Below are 22,960 nucleotides of genomic sequence, written 5' to 3' on the forward strand. Positions count from 1 at the left end.
TACTTGCTAAAAGTCACTCTGGACAAATGTCTGTGTAAAGGGTTCTACGGCTAGAAGGCACATCTAGTGTGCCGCTGATTTCACAGTACAAGTCTTTTATATAAAAAAAAATGATAACATGCCTACCAGATGTGCTTGTATGAAAGAGTGAGGACTCTGTACTTTAGAAGGCAGGTGAATTTAATGGCCATTTGATGTGAAGTGATTCAGGGATTTAATGATTTGGCCCAGGCCTATTCCTTGTTTCAGTTCATCTTCATTGTCTGCTAAGTATCCTTCCAGTTCTCTGCTGCCAATGACTGGAACGAATTCCCTCACTAACTTTAAGCATCAGCTGTCAGAACAGCTTACCGATCATTGCACCTGTACACAGCTCATCTGTAAATAGCCCACCCAACTACCTCATCCCCATACCGTTATTTTTTGTTTTGCTCCTTTGTACCCAAGTATCTCTATTTGCACATTCATCTTCTGCACATTTATCACTCCAGTGTTTAATTGCTAAATTGTCATTATTTCGACACTATGGCCTATTTATTGCCTCACCTCCCTAATCTCACTACATTTGCACACACTGTTTATAGATGTTTCTATTGTGTTATTGACTGTACGTTTGTTTATTCCATGTGTAACTCTGTTGTTTGTGTCGCACTGCTTTGCTTTATCTTGGCCAGGTCGCAGTTGTAAATGACTTGTTCTCAACTGGCCTACCTGGTTAAATAAAGGTGAAAAAATGATAATGAAAGTAGCTGTGTGAGAATGAACCATATCCTTTTAGGTAGATCCAGCCTCCATTGCTTCCCTGCTCTCTTTCTCTTTTTTTCCTCTCTTTCAATTCAAGGACTGTATTGGCATGGGAAACAAATGTTAACACTGCCAAAGCAAGTGAAATGGATAAACAAAAGTGAAATAAACAATAAAAAGTGAACAGTAAATATTACACTCACACAAGCGCTCTCTCTCTCTCTCATTAGGTCTCTTTTCCTCCTTCCCCCTCCTTTCTCTCCATTACTCCTCTTTCAAGACTGCAACTGGTACAGATCTAATGCTCTGATGAACTAAATAGATTGTGTGTGTGGTTCTGGGGGTTCACTAAAGGCTCATGGGGGAGGTTTTTAGTGAGGAAAAGTGAGTTAATTCTGTCTAAAACTCCCCTCAAATCCTTAAATTAATTAGATTAATGCTCAATTTTTGCATAAAAATGTATAACCAGATGTCAGTCCGTGTTAGATTGTAAAACAGTGTAGACCACACCCCAAGACAAGACACAGTCTCTAACCCTATGTGGCCCGAAGCTTTCATGTCCAATGTTCGCATCACTGCAGATCATCTTCCATCCAGAGCCTAATTAACAGCCTGTCCCTGCCAACATCCATTTCCACAATGGTTTACTCTTTGACACATACCCATGAATGCAGCTAGTCTTCAAATATCCCCATGGAAGTACAGTAGAGTTTGACCACACTGCTGCCCTATGTACATAGAGTCATGGAACCCTGGTCATTTTAATAATGTTTACATACAGTATATACATATAAAGTGGGTAAAACAGTATTCTAGTCAAGGCTCATCCAATATAATGACTGCTGTACACACCTTTTCTGTTCATAAACAGTCCATACTGTCTTTACACACCATTATATGTATATATATTTATATACATTACAGTGGGGCAAAAAAGTATTTAGTCAGCCACCAATTGTGCAAGTTCTCCCACTTAAAAAGATGAGAGAGGCCTGTAATTGTCATCATAGGTACACTTCAACTATGACAGACAAAATGAGGGAAAAAAATCCAGAAAATCACATTGTAGGATTTTTAATGAATTTATTTGCAAATTATGGTGGAAAATAAGTATTTGGTCAATAACAAAAGTTTATCTCAATACTTATATACCCTTTGTTGGCAGAGGTCAAACGTTTTCTATTAACACAAGCATCTTGCTGCAGATAACATCTGCAAATCCGTGTATGTGACCAATACACTTTGACTTGAACATGCCATAGTGACAGCTAGGAGGCAGAGCAGTATGCAACTAAAACAAAACTCCTTTATTTGGTAGCTGACTGGTGATTTAAGAGAATATCTTTATTCATGGACCGGTACATGGCTGATAAACAGAAATGTCTTGACTGAATTGAACTTCTCTCTCTGTGCTTGTGTGAGAAAGAGTTGCTTCCTCACGTGGTCTAAATCAGCAGAAAAGCAACTGGAAATATATGAGCTTTAGGACGTGTCCTATAGACATGTATATTGTAAGAGAGAGAGTAGCCTACAGATGTAGGATCTTAATTTGAGCCAGTTTGCTATATCAGGAAAATAATCCTATAGCAACACGAAATGTGAATTATTATGTGGATTATAATTAATGGACATTTTTGAAAAAAATCAGGTCTGGAATTTTAAAGTGGAAATTACAAACTGCAGAAGCCTTTTTAAACCTAAAATAAACTACATGTTTTCAATTTCATTCATCGCAGGAAAGTTCTCCTTGAACAGGGTGATTTAAATGAAGATCCTACATCAATAGCTACCCTGGTCTTGTAAACTTAGCACAGAGTAATGCTTTACTGCCCCATCTCAACACTTTAACCTTTATGGCTGCAATGGCCATTTCTTTCTGTGTTTATGCCCATACAGACCATGTGGTTACGGCTGTTCCGTGCTGCTACGTGATGTAAAGGGACGGATTATGCCGTTAGTTGAATATTTATTTACTTTGTTGGAGTGTTGACTTAAGAAAAACATGGGGACAGACACCATACACTGTCGTGTTAACCTGGACAGTGAGTGCATCTCTACTTGAAATAAACTCAGCAAAAAAAAGACATGTCCTTACTGTCAACTGTGTTTATTTTAAGCAAACTTAACATGTGTATATATTTGTATGAACATAACAAGATTTAACAACTGAGACATAAACTTAACAGAAATTGAATAATGTGTCCCTGAACAAAGGGAGGGGGGGTCAAAATCAAATGTAACAGTCAGAATCTTGTGTGGCCACTAGCTGCATTAAGTACTGCAGTGCATCTCCTCCTCGTGGACTGCACCAGATTTGCCAGTTCTTGCTGTGAGATGTTACCTCACTCTTCCACCAAGGCACCTGCAAGTTCCCGGACATTTCTGGAGAGAATGACCCTAGCCCTCTCCCTCCGATCCAACAGGTCCCAGACGTGTTTAATGGGATTGAGATCCGGGCACTTCGCTAGCCATTGCAGAACACTGACATTCCTGTCTTGCAGGAAATCACGCACAGAACGAGCAGTATGGCTGTTGGCATTGTCATGCTGGAGGGTCATGTCAGGATGAGTCTGCAGGAAGGGTACCACATGAGGGAGGAGGATGTCTTCCCTGTAACGCACAGCGTTGAGTTTGCCTGCAATGACTACAAGCTCAGTCCGATGATGCTGTGACACACCACCCCAGACCATGACGGACCCTCCACATCCAAATCAATCCCGCTCCAGAGTACAGGCCTCGGTGTAACTCTCATTCCTTCAATGATAAACACGAATCCGACCATCACCCCTGGTGAGACAAAACCGCGACTCGTCAGTGAAGAGCACTTTTTGCCATTCCTGTCTGGTCCAGCGACGGTGGGTTTGTGCACATAGGCAACGTTGTTGCCGGTGATGTCTGGTGAGGACCTGCCTTACAACAGGCCTACAAGCCCTCAGTCCAGCCTCTCTCAGCCTATTGCGGACAGTCTGAGCACTGATGGAGGGATTGTGCGTTCCTGGTGTAACTCGGGCAGTTGTTGTTGCCATCCTGTACCTGTCCTGCAGGTGTGATGTTCGGATGTACCGATCCTGTGCAGGTGTTGTGACACGTGGTCTGCCACTGCGAGGACGAGCAGCTGTCCGTCCTGTCACCCTGTAGCGCTGTCTTAGGCGTCTCACATACGGCAATTTATTGCCCTGGCCACATCTGCGATCCTCATGCCTCCTTGCAGCATGCCTAAGGCACGTTCACGCAGATGAGCAGGGACCCTGCTCACCCTTTTTCAGTCAGTAGAAAGTCATCTTTAGTGTCCTAAGTTTTCATAACTGTGACCTTAATTGCCTACCGTCTATAAGCTGTTAGTGTCTTAACGGCCGTTCCTCAGGTGCATGTTCATGAATTGTTTATGGTTCATTAAACAAGCATGGGAAACAGTGTTTAACCCCTTTACAATTAATATCTGTGAAGTTATTTACATTTTTATGAATTATCGTTGAAAGACAGGGTCCTGAAAAAGGGACGTTTCTTTTTGCTGAGTTTACATGCATTATAGGCAATCTGAGCCCCCCATCGTTTGGTGTATGTATAGTGCCTGGCATGAGGTTGGCTTGAGGTGGATTCTTACTAGTGTGTGATTTGATCCTTGCTCAATGGGCTATTTATAAACAGAGGGCTCAAGTCTGGTCAGTGGTTATATACAGGATTTGTGTCAGAGATTTCACCAGGTGCTATTTTAACCATCTGCACGACAACAAATCATTGTGTTATGCATATGAAATGTATACACTAGACACGTCACTGTAGCACATAGCTGAAATGAAGATTTTCCTTGCCCGCTGCGGTCTGGGTCTGCATGGGCCTGGCGTTAGTGGCCTTGTAGAGGGATTGAGTCATGCGCCAGACGGGCTGCTTTTGAAATTAAATAGAACATGTAATTTTCAATTTAATTGAATATTCAATTTCAATAGTTATATATTCAGTTACAATATGGTAGATATTGCATTTATTGTTTATGTATCAAGCATACAAACTATAATTTAAATTTTAATATTCAACTTCTTAGATGCATTCAGATTCAGTTTTCAAATTCAGTTCTCTAAATTAAATTTAAAACCAGAGATCCTGGTACTTTGCCAGCCAGGAAAGGTAGAAGAGAACAGATATAATCAAATGCTCTCTGTGGTAAACAGAAGCTTCTGGCAGTTTCTGTAATCAATGTATCTTGTTGAATAACTTGTGTAAACCCCAGGTGGTAAGGGTAGGCAACAACACATCTGCCATGTTGATCCTCAACACGGGGGCCCCTCAGGGGTGCGTGCTTAGTCCCCTCCTGTACTCCCTGTTCACCCACGACTCAAACACCATCATTAAAGTTTGCTGACGATACAACAGTGGTAGGCCTGATCACCGACAACAATGAGACAGACTATAGGGAGAAGGTCAGAGAGCAAGACAAGAGGAGCTGATCGTGGACTACAGGAAAAGGAGGGCCCGAACATGCCCCCATTTACATCGACGGGGCTGTAGTGGAGCGGGTCGAGAGATTTTCAAGTTCCTTGGTGTCCACATCATCAATAAACTATGGTCCAAACACACCAAGACAGTCGTGAAGACGGCACGACAATGCCTCTTCCCCCTCAGGAGACTGAAAAGATTTTTTAAAAACAAAACCATTTTAATTTTATTTTTCCCCCAATTTTGTGGTATCCAATTGTTTTAGTAGCTACTATCTTGTCTCATCGCTACAACTCCCGTACGGGCTCGAGAGAGACGAAGGTCGAAAGTCATGCGTCCTCCGATACACAACCCAACCAAGCCGCACTGCTTCTTAACACCTGGAAGCCAGCCGCACCAATGTGTCGGAGGAAACACCGTGCACCTGGCAACCTTGGTTAGCGCGCACTGCGCCCGGCCCGCCACAGGAGTCGCTGGTGCGCGATGAGACAAGGATATCCCTACCGGCCAAACCCTCCCTAACCCGGACGACGCTAGGCCAATTGTGCGTCGCCCCACGGACCTCCCGGTCACGGCCGGTTACGACAGAGCCTCTGGTGGCACACCTGGCGCTGCAGTACAGCGAGGAGACTGAAAAGATTTGGCATAGGTCCCCAGATCCTCCAAAAGTTCTACAGCTGCACCATCGAGAGCATCCTGGCCGGTTGAATCATCGGCTGGTATGGCAACTGCTCTGCATCCTACCGTAAGGCGCTACAGAGGGTAGTGTGTACTGCCCAGTACATCACTGGGGCCAAGGTAGAAATGAGCAAATATTTATATTTTTTATAACTCAGCCTACCTTAGGCTTTCCGAAAGTAGGCTACAAGAGAATGAATTGACAAGAAAAGGAGAGTGAGACAGAGGCAATAGTATGAAATTGACAATCATTCAAATATAAAGAAATCTATGCAGGATGTCCGTAGCCTATTTATCAGCATTGATTAGTCTATGAATTAAGTGAAGTGACGAACAGGTTTGACTCAACATTGACCAACATTTTAGAGGTTTTGACTAACTGAACAGTGGTGTGATTTTACAGTGTAATCTCTGAGATAAAGAAATATGCAATCTATATTAGGCCTTTGTCACTCAGGCAAATGTTTGTGGTGATACTCACTGGTCTAGTGGACAAGTTTGTGTGTGTGTGCACATACTTGTGTACCGTGTGTCCGTGATACGCAGTTTGTGTGTGTGTGTCTGTCCCCTCGGCCCAGGGGTTACTGACTTCTCCTGTAGAGAGTATTGTTCCCACCCAGTCTGCTGGACAAAGACTCTGTGCTCGGGACCCGGGTCGGCATCTCCCACTAAATATTTGTCCTTGTGGTCGGATGCCCACTCTCATGAGACACACTGAAGAAATGCATTGACATATTGACATACACAGGGCTCAGAGGAAACCGATATTTTGCTCCATTGTGTGCTGGGGGGTCTTCTCAAGAGCAGATAAATTAATGACTAATGAGTCTGTCCTACACAACCAACCAACCAATTAGGGATATTTTGTGAATCAGAGACTCTCAATGAGAGGGATTCTTAGAATGACCTCATTGAAAACCCCCTCACCTCTCACTTCTGTTAAATAGATAGATATGACAAAAATAATGCTGTATTACAAAATTACTTTTCCCTTGTTAGTAAAACAGTGATAATATTGCTATACTGACCTGTGGTCCTCATGGCTCTGTATGTTTAATTTACTAGATAATGAGTTGGATATTTACCAACAAGTGCCAACAGGATAGCTTCTAGGCTACATCATGTGACTTGGTGCACATAGGTCCAGTTCAGTAACTCAGCATCAAGCTGTGGGGAGCTTCCTCAATATGCTCCCTCCTGATCTATTATGTCATAGAAACCACATCTCTCTAATCAGCCTAATATTTGATACTACTGTAGCCATGTGATAGTTTTCAGTGGAACTACTTCTTCCTTCCTTGTAACAAGGACACAGAGTTTGTCTCTGTCCATGTGAACTGACCAGGAAAACCTCTGGGCCCTAGTTAGGCATATAGCCAAGGAAAACCTCTGGGCCCTAGTTAGGCATATAGCCAAGGCATTTTACCTTGTCAGGTCACATGGTCATTAAAATCACCTCTTAGCCCTCCCTACACATAACATCTGGTCCACACTTCTATTCTACTATTATGTAAAGGATCACTGACTGAGACAATTACTTCTAAGCCCTCTTTAGCTATTGTCATTTTCCTCCTCTTTAAACACTCAGCAGAACATCTGTCTCCTCTGTGCCCCCCTCTGTTGGGACATCTGGTGTCCCTCTCTCCACGTTTCCTGTGGTGGAATGGTATTTCTGGAGAAACAGTGGGAGACTTCTTCTTAATGTGTTCTGTCTGTCTGCATTATAGTAATACTGGTGGTATACCACAGAGACTCCTAAAAGAACTTGCTACATACAATTTATAGAATTTCCCTTGTGAAGAAAACGTTTAGGCCAGATGATGAGTATAAGATACGTTTGAAACCATGATGCTTTGAAAAAACACTCCTATTTATGATATTTTTGTGATTATGCAGTAATACGCTGACTATGTTTAGGCTTATCTTTAGCACCTGATTGGTGTATACCAGCAGCATACCACCCTGCATACCACTGCTGGCTTGCTTCTGAAGCTAAGCAGGGTTGGTCCTGGTCAGTTCCTGGATGGGAGACCAGATGCTGCTGGAAGTGGTGTTGGAGGGCCCGTAGGAGGCACTCTTTCCTCTGGTCTAAAAAAATATCCCAATTCCCCCGGGCAGTGATTGGGGACACTGCCCTGTGTAGGGTGCTGTCTTTCGGATGGGATGTTAAACAGGTGTCCTGACTCTCTGAGGTCATTAAAGATCCCATGGCACTTATTGTAAGAATAGGGGTGTTAACCCCAGTGTCCTGGCTAAATTCCCAATCTGGCCCTCAAACCAATCACGGTCACCTAATAATCCCCAGTTTACAATTGGCTCATTCATCCCCCTCCTCTCCCCTGTAACTATTCCCCAGGTTGTTGCTGCAAATGAGAATGTGTTCTCAGTCAATTTACCTGGTAAAATAACAGATAAATAAATAATGTATTTTTGTGATTTACAGAAACATGTAGGTCCATGACTCTTGCTCATTTGGACAACTACTTAACAGTCTATTACAGATTCTGGCTTTCACAGATTCTGCCATTACTCTCCTGAAGTTGCCTGTAATAGGCTACACGAGGATACCTACACGAGGAGTCTGCAACCTTTCTCATGTGGAATGCCAATTTATCTTACTCTTTCTACCGATCTGCGTGCCAGCTATGGTTTTCATATGCACATTACCATAACATTTTTATTTCATTTATAATAATGTCTTCGTATCTCAAAATCATTGTCATGTGGTTAATCAAAATTCCATCCTAATCTAAATGAAAATGATACAAACCTAAAAAGTAACTTCTATTGCCATTGCAAAATATCTAAAAATAGCCTACATAAAGCCAACAAATAAAAACATTGCAGCTTGCAGATAGAAAATATCCAGATTTAAAATATCCTATATATCACATTGGCTACACATGGTCTGTCTGCAACAAACGTGAAACATTGTATCAACTGTTAACTTGGGTCTGGCATGAAGCTTGTACTGGCAAACTTGCAACATTGTAGAAAATATTCTGGGCCCTAAGAGTTTCCCGTTCCAGTGAGCTCGGTCTTGGGCAGGTGCTCACCGGAGCTGAGTACCGGCACCTCTAATTTTCAACTGCTTGAACTCCTGTTCCTTTTATAGAATATTAGGTGCTGTATTGGGTGCTCCTGCACCTAAAAATTAACAGTACCAGCACACAAAATAAGTATCGGAACCTATTTCAGTCCAAGTCAAACACTGATAAGTAATCAGGTAGGCCTATTTTATGACATTTCCACTGAATCAGAGCATGACATTTTTCCCTTTCACGCTAAGTGGTTATCGAAAGGGAAAGAGCTGGAAACATTTTTCAAGTACATTCAGGAACTACAATGGGGCAAAAAAAGTATTTAGTCAGCCACCAATTGTGCAACCCTAACCCCACTTAAAAAGATGAGAGAGGCCTGTAATTTTCATCATAGGTACACTTCAACTATGACAGACAAAATGAGGGGAAAAAATCCAGAAAATCACATTATAGGATTTATTTGCAAATTATGGTGGAAAACTTTTGTTATTGACCAAATACTTATTTATCTCAATACTTTGTTATATACCCTTTGTTGACAATGACAGAGGTCAAACGTCTTCACAAGGTTTTCACACACTGTTGCTGGTATTTTGGCCCATTCCTCCATGCAGATCTCCTCTAGAGCAGTGATGTTTTTGGGCTGTTGCTGGGCCACACGGACTTTCAACTCCCTCCAAAGATTTTCTATGGGGTTGAGATCTGGAGACTGGCTAGGCCACTCCAGGACCTTGAAATGCTTCTTACCAAGCCACTCCTTCGTTGCCCGGGCGGTGTGTTTGGGATCATTGTCATGCTGAAAGACCCAGCCACGTTTCATCTTCAATGCCCTTGCTGATGGAAGGAGGTTTTCACTCAAAATCTCAAGATACATGGCCCCATTCATTCTTTCCTTTACACGGATCAGTCGTCCTGGTCCCTTTGCAGAAAAACAGCCCCAAAGCATAATGTTTCCACCCCCATGCTTCACTCTAGGTATGGTGTTCTTTGGATGTAACTTAGCATTCTTTGTCCTCCAAACACGACGAGTTGAGTTTTTACCAAAAAGTTATATTTTGGTTTCATCTGACCATATGACATTCTCCCAATCTTCTTCTGGATCATCCAAATGCTCTCTAGCAAACTTCAGATGGGCCTGGACATGTACTGGCTTAAGCTGGGGGACACGTCTGGCACTGCAGTATTTGAGTCCCTGGCAGCGTAGTGTGTTACTGATGGTAGGCTTTGTTACTTTGGTCCCAGCTCTCTGCAGGTCATTCACTAGGTCCCCCCGTGTGGTTCTGGGATTTTTGCTCACCGATCTTGTGATCACTTTGACCCCATGGGGTGAGATCTTGCGTGGAGCCCCAGATCGAGGGAGATTATCAGTGGTCTTGTATGTCTTCCATTTCCTAATAATTGCTCCCACAGTTGATTTCTTCAAACCAAGCTGCTTACCTATTGCAGGTCTACAATTTTGTTTCTGGTGTCCTTTGACAGCTCTTTGGTCTTGGCCATAGTGGAGTTTGGAGTGTGACTGTTTGAGGTTGTGGACAGGTGTCTTTTATACCTATAACAAGTTCAAACAGGTGCCATTAATACAGGTAACGAGTGGAGGACAGGGGAGCCTCTTAAAGAAGAAGTTACAGGTCTGTGAGAGCCAGAAATCTTGCTGGTTTGTAGGTGACCAAATACTTATTTAACACCATAATTTGCAAATAAATTCATTAAAAATCCTACAATGTGATTTTCTGGATTTCTTTTCCTCATTTTGTCTGTCATAGTTGAAGTGTACCTATGATGAAAATTACAGGCCTCTCTCATCTTTTTAAGTGGGAGAACTTGCACAATTGGTGGCTGACTAAATACTTTTTTGCCCCACTGTATTTGTAATTCTCAATGGATGTAAAAACATAATTTGTTTGCTTGCTGTTTGAGGTGAGGAAAACAACATTACTTTGAGAAGTTCCACAGGTCAGTCTTTATGGAGCAAATGGAACATTTGCTGTCTAACTGGGAGTCTCGTCAGTGAAAACATCCAAAGATCATCAAAGGTAAACGGTTAATTTGATTGCTTTTCTGATTTTCGTGACCAAGCTTCCTGCTGCTAGCTGGACATAATGCTATGCTAGGCTATCGATAAACCCACACAAATGCTTGTCTTGCTTTGGCTGTAAAGCATCATTTCAAAATCTGAGATGACAGGGTGATTAACAAAAGGATAAGCTGTGTTTCACTGTATTTCACTTGTGATTTCATGAATATAAATATTTTCTAGTAATAATGTTTGACCGTTGTGCTATGCTAATTAGTGTAGTTGATGACAATTCTCCCGGATCCGGGATAGGTAGTTCTCCACCTGTCGTGTCAGATTTTGAAATTGTGCTTTACAGCGAAAGCAATCCAAGCGTTTGTGTAAGTTTATCGATCGGACGACAAAACATTAAGTACACTTAGCATCAGGAAGCTTGGTCACGAAAATCAGAAAAGCAATTTAATTAATCGTTTACCTTTGATGATCTTCCGATGTTTTCACTCCCAGTTACACAACAAATGTTCCTTTTGTTACATAAAGATTATTTTTACATCCAAAATACGTCCGTTTGTTTGTCGCGTTATGTTCAGAAATCCACAGGAAAGAGCGGTCACGACAACACAGACAAATTCCATGTCCGCAGAAACATGTCAAACATTTTTTATCATCAATCCTCAGGTTGTTTTTAAAATATATAATCGATAATATATCAACCGCAAATGTCTTTCACAGTAGGAGAGGGAAAAGCAATACCGATCCAAACTCTGTTGCGCGAGCAAAACTCATGTGACCACTTGACGCGATGTTATCGTTCTGGCTCATTTTTCAAAATAAAAGCCTGAAACTGTCTGAACACTGACACCTTGAGGAAGCGATAGGAAAAGGAATCGGGTTCATATCCCTTTAAATCCAGCAAAGGGAGGCTATGGAACATGGAGTTTTCAAAATAGAAGCCACTTCCTGTTTTGATTTTCCTCAGGGTTTCGCCTGCAATATCAGTTCTGTTATACTCACAGACAATATTTTGACAGTTTTGGAAACTTTAGTGTTTTCTATCCAATACTAATAATAATATGCATACATTAGCAACTGAGACTGAGGAGCTGGCCGTTTTACAATGGGCACCTTTTCATCCAAGCTACTCAATACTGCCCCTGCAGCCATAAAAAGATAAACAAGTGCACAGTCAATAACACAATAGAGAAAAAGAAAGTCTATATACAGTGTGTGCAAATGGCATAAGGAGGTAAGGCAATGAGTAGGACATAGTAGCAAAGTAATTACAATTTAGCAGATTAACACTGGAGTGATAGATGAGCAGATGATGATGATCAGATCATGGTGTGTAAGTAGTGATATCAAATTTATTTATATAGCCCTTCGTACATCAGCTGATATCTCAAAGTGCTGTACAGATACTGATACTGGTGTGCAAAAGAGCAGCAAAGTAAATAAAAACAATATGGGGATGAGGTAGGTAAATTTGGTGGGCTATTTACAGATGGACTATGTACAGCTGCAGCAATCGGTTAGCTGCTCAGATAGCTGATGTTTAAAGTTAGTGAGGGAAATGTAAGTCTCCAGCTTCAGCGATCTTTGCAATTCGTTCCAGTCACTGGCAGCAGAGAACTGGAAGGAAAGGCGGCCAAAGGAGGTGTTGGTTTTATGCACTTCCTAAATACTATCAGATCCCCAAATGGGCACATTTTATATGCCTACATTTGTGCGCATGCCAGGTAGCCTATAAGCTATAAGGCCTACTTATATGCGTGACTGTCCTAGGTCAACATTGAGAGGAGCGCTCCAAACAAAAGACAATGAGTAAATTGACAAAACTTGGAATGAAATAAACCAAAACTTGTTTAGCATAGGTTGTGTACTCGGCAAACAATGTGTCCACTCCGACGATGATAACGGGAAGACTGGAATAATGATATTGAATGATATTATGTAAATTACCATAACCAAAGTAACAAACATTGTAGATTAGAAATGATCTTATTGTAGATTAGAAGTGATGTACTACTGGTGATATATGTAATGGGGAATTGATAGACACTAACGGTGATACGTTAGACATTTACGGTGATACGGCCTCAGCAGAAGTCAGGGCATTTATACTTCTTTGCGGGGCAGTGCAGAGCTGTTGTCAAGAAAGTGAGTTTGTGTTTTCTACAGGATGTACTGCCCCCACCTACCATCAACCAATCATGTCAATGCAGAGCTGTACCGAACCCTCTGCATACAAAATTTGGGAGGCGCATGGCGATGTAGTACGGAGCTGGATTTGACCTTTGCATGCCTCTGGAGGCTGCGCAATTGTCTCACATGGAGCCTCCCACCACATTTTTGGATCAAGCATAAATTGGCTTTTAGCCTCCGCAATGGATTAGCTCACTGAGATGTTACTAAAACAATCTCGGTAGACCAACAGCCTATCGACCAAACAATCGACCAGTCTACTAATTGGCGTCAGCCGTATATTAGATATCATTCCCATATTTCAGATGACCTGCTAGGAACACTGACCCCTCACCTCTCTGGCTCTTCCTAATGGCCTATTGATTTCCTCTTGTGACTCTGACATGGGTTTTTATTGAGAGCACTGACCTGTAAAGATGTGTTGGAGGTAGTTGTAGTGGCTATACAGCCTACAACAAATGGAGTGTAACTTACTGTAGGGTTTGACACAGACCAGTCCTAGCCTGTCATGATTGGAGGCGTCTTTGAGTCAGCCTAATCCTGGCTAGCATCAGCAGTCTTCCATTAGTATGAAAGTACAACAGCAAACCACCAACTTGTGGTTATGTGCCAACAAATGAATCTGAATCTGAATATAAAAAGCTTATATAGGAGGTTTCTCTAGATCTGTGAACATTACCTCCCCATCTAGTATTTTGGAAGGCTCTGAATGGATGATTTCATTATCTTTCCTTTTATCCTCTTTCACAACCCCTCAAAGAGAGGGCACCATGTCAAACATTTCATCAGAAGTTTTTGTCTTCCTTCTTCTAAGACCTGTCATAGTGAATCATCATGTAACAAGGCTTACAGGACAATTATTATGCCAGTCTTGTTTCTGGCTGTTGAATTGTAGCTCTTTGGTGTTCTGTTCTGACAGAGATTAAAAAGAAGCAACCACAGCAGTCCCTCTGGAAAACTGATGTGTCAATGGAATGTGTTTGTTAGTGTGCAAGAGAGAGGGAGGGAAATAGAGAGGGGGGGCCCAATAGAGATTGAGAGGGGGGAGTGAGTACTTCAATGATTTGCAGACCCTCTCTGAGTGTTGTTGACCGATCACCTTCCGGGGGCTCTACTACCCCCTGTGGCTTAAATAAGAAGTGCACAAACCAGGTTATTACCTAGGGGGCTTTATGCATAATCATTGCATTAGTTTACAGTAGCAACAAAAGTAATCTTTTACCTTTCATTCCATGTTAGGAAAGTGAAAAGTGTTGGGAGGAGGAGGAGGAGTAGGAGGAGGAGAGAATAGGAGGATGGGAAGGAGGTGGTAAGAAGAAGAAGAGTGGTTTGGGATGCAGCCAGATAGTCCATTCTCATACACAGCGGCAGCAGCATTCTAGTGGTGGCTAATGTATTATATAGAAGCTGGCTGCTGTACACACTGTGTCTGATATAAAAGGCAGAGCAGCCTGGATTATACCAGGAGTGATATGGTATTGTAGCGCCTCTCTCTCCTTCTCTTTCTGTGCTATGTCCCATAGTCATGTTTTCAATATGAAGGCAGATTTTGTATAGACTTCAGAAATTGATTGAAACAATGATGAAGTGTTTCACGAAGAGGAACCCCAAGATGCTGGTGAGCTTTGACTGTCTGCCCCTCCCTTTTTTCTGCTGGATTGTTGTTTTGATGTGATAAAGGTAATAGAATGTGGTGATGATGGCTCTGTGTGATATTGGCGTGAGCCTTTGACACAGATTCCCTCTCTGTAGTTTTCCTTGATATTTTGTTCCAATGTGCCTGTTATTCAACATTTATTAGCCCTTTTCTGCCTGTGGGAATCGTCTGGCCAAGGGTTTGTCCTTTTTTACTGGAAAGCCAGTCTCTCTCTCTCTGTCTCTCTCTCTCTCTCTCTCTCTCTCTCTCTCTCTCTGTCTCTCTCTGTCTCTCTCTCTGTCTCTCTCTCTGTCTCTCTCTCTCTGTCTCTCTCTCTCTCTCCCCCCCATTTGTCATATTGTAATTGTGACACATCTTTCGCAGAAGTGTCCCCACAGTCCTGCTGCCGTGTGTTGTCCAGGTAATGAATGAGGTGATGTTGGTCATCACTGCATTATCCTTAGTCAAAGTGGTCCCTCTTTCTCTCCACTCCAGTGCCCTCCCTCTTAATTCCTCCTCTTCTCTCCACTCCCCCTCTTTTCCTACCCCCTTTTTTCCTCTACTCAATGAATCATTCCCCGTCTCAGGTCTCACTGAGATCACCTCATGCCTGACAGAACATTTAGCTTGTTTGCTCCCAGGCTACGGCTGGAATCAGATGTAGAGTGTGTAGGATTGTGAATGTCTGTCTCAGTCAGTACTGCATCTCTTGCTCCGGGACCCTCGTTGCTTTCAGACAGAGGAGTGCTTCTCTCAGACAGACCAGATTTTGGTCCATGTGGTGGAAATGAGGACAAGGAATAACATATTGCTCTTAAACTTCAGAATTGTCTGGGGAATGATACCCTTTCTAACCTAACCACAGAGAGGCTGCCTTAGCTATTACTCTGGGAAGGGGAGGGTTGGTCCTTCGTTGGATTTTAACGTTGGACAGGGGTGTACCTTTCCCCTCTGCAACTATAGGATACCATGCTGCCTCAACTGAGTAATGTAATGTGACTTTATTTTTTTTGCAAAATCCTAATCATTGATGCATCAACAAGATCTGTGTTGGATTCCAGAGGATATCACTTGAAAACATTCATTTAAACACTTATTTTTAATGTTGTCATCCACGTGTGTGTGTGTGTGTGTGTGTGTGTGAGTGAGTGTGGGTGTGAGTGAGTGAAGGGTGTGTGTTGTGTGAGTGAATGGTGTGGTGTGTGTAAGGGTGTGTGTGAGTGAAAGGTTTGTATGTGTGTGTGTGTGTGTGTGTGTAAGGGTGTGTGTGTGTGTGTAAGGGTGTGTGTGTGTGAAGGGTGTGTTTGTGTGAGTGAAGGGTGTGTTTGTGTGAATGAAGGGTGTGTTTGTGTGAATGAAGGGTGTGTGTTGTGTGTATGTGTGAGTGAAAGGTGTGTTGCGTGTTAGGGAAGGGTGTGTTGTGTGTGTTGCGTGTGAGTGAAGGGTGTGTTTGTGTGAATGAAGGGTGTGTGTTGTGTGTATGTGTGAGTGAAAGGTGTGTTGCGTGTTAGGGAAGGGTGTGTTGCGTGTGAGTAAAGGGTGTGTTGCGTGTGAGTGAAGGGTGTGTTGTGCGTGTGAGTGAAGGGTGTGTTGCGTGTGAGTGAAGGGTGTGTTGCGTGTGAGTAAAGGGTGTGTTGCGTGTGAGTGAAGGGTGTGTTGTGTGAGTGAAGGGTGTGTTGTGCGTGTGAGTGAAGGGTGTGTGTTGTGCGTGTTACTGAAGGGGGTGTGTGTGAGTGAAGGGTGTGTGTTGTGTGTGTGAGTGAAGGGTGTGTGTGAGTGAAGGGTGTGTGTTGTGAGTGAAGGGTGTGTGTTGTGAGTGAAGGGTGTGTGTTGTGAGTGAAGGGTGTGTGTTGTGAGTGAAGGGTGTGTGTTGTGAGTGAAGGGTGTGTGTTGTGCGTGTGAGTGAAAGGTGTGTTTGGGTGCAGTGAGGTTGTGGAGGATTACTCTATTATAGCACTTATGTATTTGGAGGAACAGCATTATGTGTTTCTATGGTGAGATCCTGTTGAGTCGCTGCTTTACAGTGTTCTAATGAACCAATCACTGTGGGGAGATCTGCTGAATCTAATTGACACAGAGGCTGACAACGAGCGTTGAGCCCTTCCTCAGGGAAGAAGGGATGAGGAGAAAGAGGGAAGAGGAGCGCATGCTGTAGAGAGAGAGAGGGGGGAGTGACAAAGAAAAAATATGATCGAGAGGAAGCTACTAGGTTTTCTTTTTTAAATCAAACGACTAGCCAATTGTTTTGCATCTCACATCTCTTCACATGAGTGGGTTGGTGAGTGGGTTCATGAATGAGTGGTTGTTGCAACTGAGGGACGTTGGTGTGAAAAGACCCTCCAGCTGAATGTTGTCCTTGTTTGGCCTCGATGGCAAACATCCATGTTTTATTACAGTACCAAGCTACATTCCTGGTTTGATGCTTCCATTCATCCCTACATTAACAATCATCATGTATTAAAAATGTGTTTGCCTTCATGTTGGCTGTAGCATTATGTTCATTGCAGCAATGGTACAGACTCTGATCCACAGTCCCCCCCCAAAAGACCGAAATGTTGAGCATCAAGCACTTATGTTAAGCTGTTCAAACCACATCCACTTCCTGTGTCTGAGGCAGCTAGCTGTAGCAGTCAGGCAGTGTAAAAAAGGGATTAAAGCAGCACAAAGACACCCCCACTCAGAACCCTGTCGCGCTCATAGGACTGGTCTGGGACAGTAGCTCAGTGACAGTTGGGGAATATACTGCATGAAGTGCTGCAGGCAGCTTTGGTTGGGTTGAGGAGGACAGACATTGGGTTTGGGTTGAGGTGGACTACAGATGATGGAGGAGAGGATGGGGAACTGTTGGAGCTATACCAAGGTGAATGTAAAACTAACCCTAACCAAGCTGTATCGTCTGTGTTCCTTTGCTAGTACTGTCAATGGACGGAGACGCATCATTGCAAAATGTTCTGAGGGGTAGGCTACTCGAGTGTGTGATCCACATCAGTAGGGATGTTTTTTGTAGGCTGTTGTACAGTGTAACTGTTGTATATGGACTAGCCTGTTTGTAGTGTAGCCTATTTCTATTCTCTAGACATTTAGGCGTTTTAACAAGGTGATAGATAAGGCAACATTATGCAGCATCCTTCAGTTTGTCCGTATTCTACACATGCTTAGGTTATATGACAGAGGAGAGACAATGCATAGAAATTATGATTTTGACAATTATGCACCTTTTCGTTCCTGTTAGACTGTACAGTACTGATGAGGGACAGTGTTTAGGCGGAATAACTGTATTAAGCTATAAATAATGTACAAGGCCATTGTGGGTTAGGGTACTCTTAAACTAGCCTACAGTTGAAGTCTTTACTTGAGTGAAGGAGACTGAATGGGTTTCTGTAAATGGTGAAAAGTCCCTCTGAGTCAGGGCCAGTTCATCGGTGGAGGCGTTTCTGCTTGTAGCCAAAATAGCTTACAGCAATACTACAGGGTTACAATGTTTCTAATTATAACCTCAATACTGCATAGCTACAGTGTTTCTTCTTGTAACCTCAATACTGCATAGCTACAATGTTTCTTCTTGTAACCTCAATACTGCATAGCTACAGTGTTTCTTATTGTAACCTCAATACTGCATAGCTACAATGTTTCTTCTCTTAACCTCAATACTGCATAGCTACAATGTTTCTTATTGTAACCTCTATACTGCATAGCTACAATGTTTCTTATTGTAACCTCAATACTGCATCGCTACAATGTTTCTTCTTGTAACCTCAATACTGCATAGCTACAATGTTTCTTATTGTAACCTCAATACTGCGTAGCTACAGTGTTTCTTCTCTTAACCTCAATACTGCATAGCTACAATGTTTCTTCTTGTAACCTCTATACTGCATCGCTACAATGTTTCTTCTTGTAACCTCAATACTGCATAGCTACAATGTTTCTTCTTGTAACCTCAATACTGCATAGCTACAATGTTTCTTCTTGTAACCTCAATACTGCATAGCTACAATGTTTCTTCTTGTAACCTCAATACTGCATAGCTACAATGTTTCTTCTTGTAACCTCTATACTGCATAGCTACAGTGTTTCTTATTGTAACCTCAATACTGCATCGCTACAATGTTTCTTATTGTAACCTCAATACTGCATCGCTACAATGTTTCTTCTTGTAACCTCAATACTGCATAGCTACAGTGTTTCTTCTCTTAACCTCAATATTGCATCGCTACAATGTTTCTTCTTGTAACCTCAATACTGCATCGCTACAATGTTTCTTCTTGTAACCTCAATACTGCATCGCTACAATGTTTCTTCTTGTAACCTCAATACTGCATCGCTACAATGTTTCTTCTTGTAACCTCAATACTGCATAGCTACAATGTTTCTTCTTGTAACCTCAATACTGCATAGCTACAATGTTTCTTCTTGTAACCTCAACACTGCATAGCTACAGTGTTTCTTCTCTTAACCTCAATACTGCATAGCTACAATGTTTCTTCTTGTAACCTCAATACTGCATAGCTACAGTGTTTCTTCTCTTAACCTCAATACTGCATAGCTACAATGTTTCTTCTTGTAACCTCAACACTACATGATTAGTGTTTCTGCTTGTAACCAAAGTACAGTAATACTACAGGCATCTATTATCCCATAGAGGACAATGTGGGTCATAGCCACACTATTAGCTGTTTATGGAACCTCCAAACATCACAATGACGTCAAAAACATGAATTACACCTATCAATAAGTCAAGCATTTTATCTGATTGGTGGCTTTGGCTGGTAAGTCTCTTTTGAAATTGGTACAGCTAGCTCCAAGAAGGACTAGGCACTAAGGTAGAAAGGCCAGCTTGTTCCACTGTTAAATTCAATTACCTGAACTCTTTTTATTCGACACTATTAGCTTATTAGAAGGCAGGTGTGCCAAACAGACTTGGATAATAAGTTAGATGCACTATGCAGAAAAGCGCTCTGCCATTTCCTTGTTGCTAAAATTTGAATAGTTTGCCTAATTTCAGTTTGTGGCAAAACAATCAAGTAGTGTAGAGAATTTATGGTACCACCTAAACTGCTGTGAAATACCTTTTCCATAAACCAAAATATTATATCTTCAGCTGTTTGAATCTGGTGTACAAAATCGAAAGTAAAAGACGCAAAAACAAACATTAAAAATGGGAAGCATAGGAATAGTGCATATAGAACAGATCTACCGCATCTTAGACTTGCTGTCAAAGAGAATGACAGATCTCATATTTCACATCTCTATGTGAATTTTGTCGGGTCGTCTAAAAAGTTACATGTTAGAGCTTTAAGTGTCCGCAGCAAAGTGAGAGAGTATAGCTAAATGTTGACTGTGAAACCCTTGGCCTTAGTGAAGGGAAAATATTAGCATGGCATTGTGAGTAATGTGAGCAGGCATTCTACAGCCATTATAATGTATATCTAGAAACGTTAAACTCGTTGGCATTTCAGTACTACTGGCAAAAAGTGAGGCTAACATGTTGTCAACACATGTAAAAGGTCATGTAGGAAACTTTTGGTCCTCGCAGCTAGAAAGGATTGCGTTTGTGGCACTGAGAATCCGCCACAACAAAATCGCAGAACGCTCTTCCTAAGTATTGGGACGTTATATTCATGCCTGTTTTTCTTTCTCTCTTCTGTTTGCAGGATCAGTTTGATAACCTAGAGAAGCATACACAGTCAGGCATCGAGTTCGTGGAGAGGTACAGTAAATTCGTCAAAGAGAGATCGGATATTGAAATCAGCTATGCAAAGCAGATTAGGTGAGTGTTTCTGTTTTGCCCTGTTATGATACTGTAAGTCTAGTTCTCTGTCTAGATATTTCACCAGTGAATGAAATGGATAGTATTCTTCAATAATTCAATCATTTCGGCCTCAGCCTTCTTCAGCATACAGAGTATAACATACAGTGCATTCGGAAAGTATTCAGACCCCTTGACTTTTTCCACATTTTGTTACATTACAGCCTTTTTATAAAATGGACAAAATCGTTTTTCCCCCTCATCAATCTACACACAATACCCCATAATGACAAAGCACCATTTTTGCAAATGTATCAAAAAATATATGTATCACATTTACAGACCCTTTACTCAATACTTTGTTGAAGAAACCTTTGGCAGCAATTACAGCCTCAAGTCTTCTTGGGTATGATGCTACAAGCTAGGCGCACCAGTATTTTGGGAGTCTCTCATTTTTCTCTGCAGATCCTCTTAAGTTCTGTCAGGTTAGATGTGGAGCGTCGCTGCACAGCTATTTTCAGGTCTCTCCAGAGATTTGTGATCGGGTTCAAGTCTGGGCTCTGGCTGGGCCACTCAAGGACATTCAGAGATTTGTCCCGAAGGCACTCCTTTGTTGTCTTTGCTGTGTGCTTAGGGTTGTTGTCCTGTTGGAAGGAGAACCTTTGCCCCAGTCTGAGGTCCTGAGCGCTCTGGAGCAGGTTTTCATTAAGGATCTCTCTACTTTGCTCCATTTCCCTTTGATCCTGACTAGTCTCCCAGTCCCTGCTGCTGAAAAACATCCCCACAGCATGATGCTGCCACCACCATGCTTCACCATAGGGATGGTGCCAGGTTTCCTCTAGACGTCACACTTGGCTTTCAGGCTTCTCTGATTTCATCAGACCAGAGAATCTTGTTTCTCATGGTCTGAGAGTCTTAAGATGGGGGCTGTCATGTGCCTTTTATTGAGGAGTGGCTTCCGTCTGGCAATTCTACCATAAAGGCCTGATTGGGGGAGTGCTGCAGAGATGGATGTCCTTCTAGAAGGATCTCCCATCTCCACAGAGGAACTCTGGAGCTCTGTCAGAGTAACTGTCGGGTTCTTGGTCACCTCCCTGACCAAGGCTATTCACCACCTATTTCTCGGTTTGGCCAGGCGGCCAGCTCTAGGAAGAGTATTGGTGGTTCCAAACTTCTTCTATTTAAGAATGATGGAGGCCACTGTGTTCTTGGGGACCTTTAAAGCTGCAGAAATTATTTGGTACCCTTCCCCAGATCTGTGCTTCGACACAATCCTGTCTCGGACCTCTACGAACAATTCCCTCGACCTCATGGCTTGGTTTTTGCTCTGACATGCACTGTCAACTGTAGGATCTTATAAAGACAAGTGTGTACCTTTCCAAATCATGTCTAATCAATAGAATTTATCACAGGTGGACTCCAATCAAGTTGCAGAAACATCTCAAGGATGATCAATGGAAACAGGATGCACCTGAGCTCAATTTCAAGTCTTGTAGCAAAGGGTCTGAATAGTTATGGAAATAAGCTATTTCTGTTGTTATTTTTTTTGTAAATTTGCAAAAATGTACAAAAACTTTGTCATTATGGGTTATTTTGTGTAGATTGATGAGGATTTTTTTTTAGAATAAGGCTGTAAAGTAATAAAATGTGGAAAAAGTCCAGGGGTCTAAATATTTTCCAAATGCACTGTAATTATAACATATATCTTGTGTTTTATTATTTTTAATTTATTTTTAATTTCACCTTTATTTAACCAGGTAAGCTAGTTGAGAACAAGTTCTCATTTACAACTGCGACCTGGCCAAGATAAAGCAAAGCAGTATTGTTTAAGATACTGTATTTCACTGCCATAAAAAACAAGCTTTATCATGTTTCCACACAGACAAATTCACTGACAGTTTGACAGTGTACACCTTATTCAGCCTGCAGTGAACACATCACTACTGAGTTTGTTTAAGTGAGGTCCTATCAGAGAGCTCAGCCTGACAGACAGAGGGATGTTAGCTTTACCCAGGTGGATGGCTAGATAAACAGAATGATGATGCCTGTAGCGGAAGTCTCACTCTTTCTATTCATCCCTGTCTCTCTCTCGCTGTCTCCCTCCATCTCTCTGTGTCTGTAGTTTCTCTCTTTCGCTCTGTCTCTTTCTGTCTCTGTCTGTCTCTCTCTCTCTCTCTTGCATGACAGTGTTTTCTTGCTGGTTTTTTTGCTTGAGGACAGAGGAAATAAGGTTGGCGACGGGTGGGGGGTGGGAGGCATGTGTTTCCATAGTAACAAGGTATCAGTATTATCATCCCCAGCCAGCGCTGACCCACATTTCTCTTTATCCAATCACGGTGCAGTATCAGTTGTTTAGTTCCGCCCCCTTTTAAATACCCCCAAGCCCTCCTCTCCTCAAATAGAGTAGGGGTGAGGGTGTGAGGGCATCCTCTTCCTAGGCTCTCTTCTACCCCAACAACAAA

The 22,960-nt window shown here is 42.2% G+C and overlaps 1 protein-coding gene across 17 annotated transcripts in view; it reads left to right on the plus strand.

Annotated features, from left to right (window-relative positions):
- Nucleotides 1–22,960, plus strand: part of LOC112220209 (formin-binding protein 1) — a 104,487-nt gene that overhangs the window by 15,798 nt on the left and 65,729 nt on the right. For 16 of the 17 annotated variants that reach the window (XM_024381919.2, XM_024381920.2, XM_042302497.1 and 13 more), the window contains exon 2: nt 20,404–20,519. In XM_024381919.2, the coding sequence (XP_024237687.2) occupies nt 20,404–20,519 (116 nt within the window). Of the gene's footprint in view, nt 1–17,413; nt 17,610–20,403; nt 20,520–22,960 lie in introns of those variants that run through there. The other variant, XM_024381914.2, reaches the window with a different exon arrangement.

The sequence above is a fragment of the Oncorhynchus tshawytscha genome, linkage group LG20 (assembly GCF_018296145.1).
Source record: "Oncorhynchus tshawytscha isolate Ot180627B linkage group LG20, Otsh_v2.0, whole genome shotgun sequence".
Lineage (NCBI taxonomy): Eukaryota > Metazoa > Chordata > Actinopteri > Salmoniformes > Salmonidae > Oncorhynchus > Oncorhynchus tshawytscha.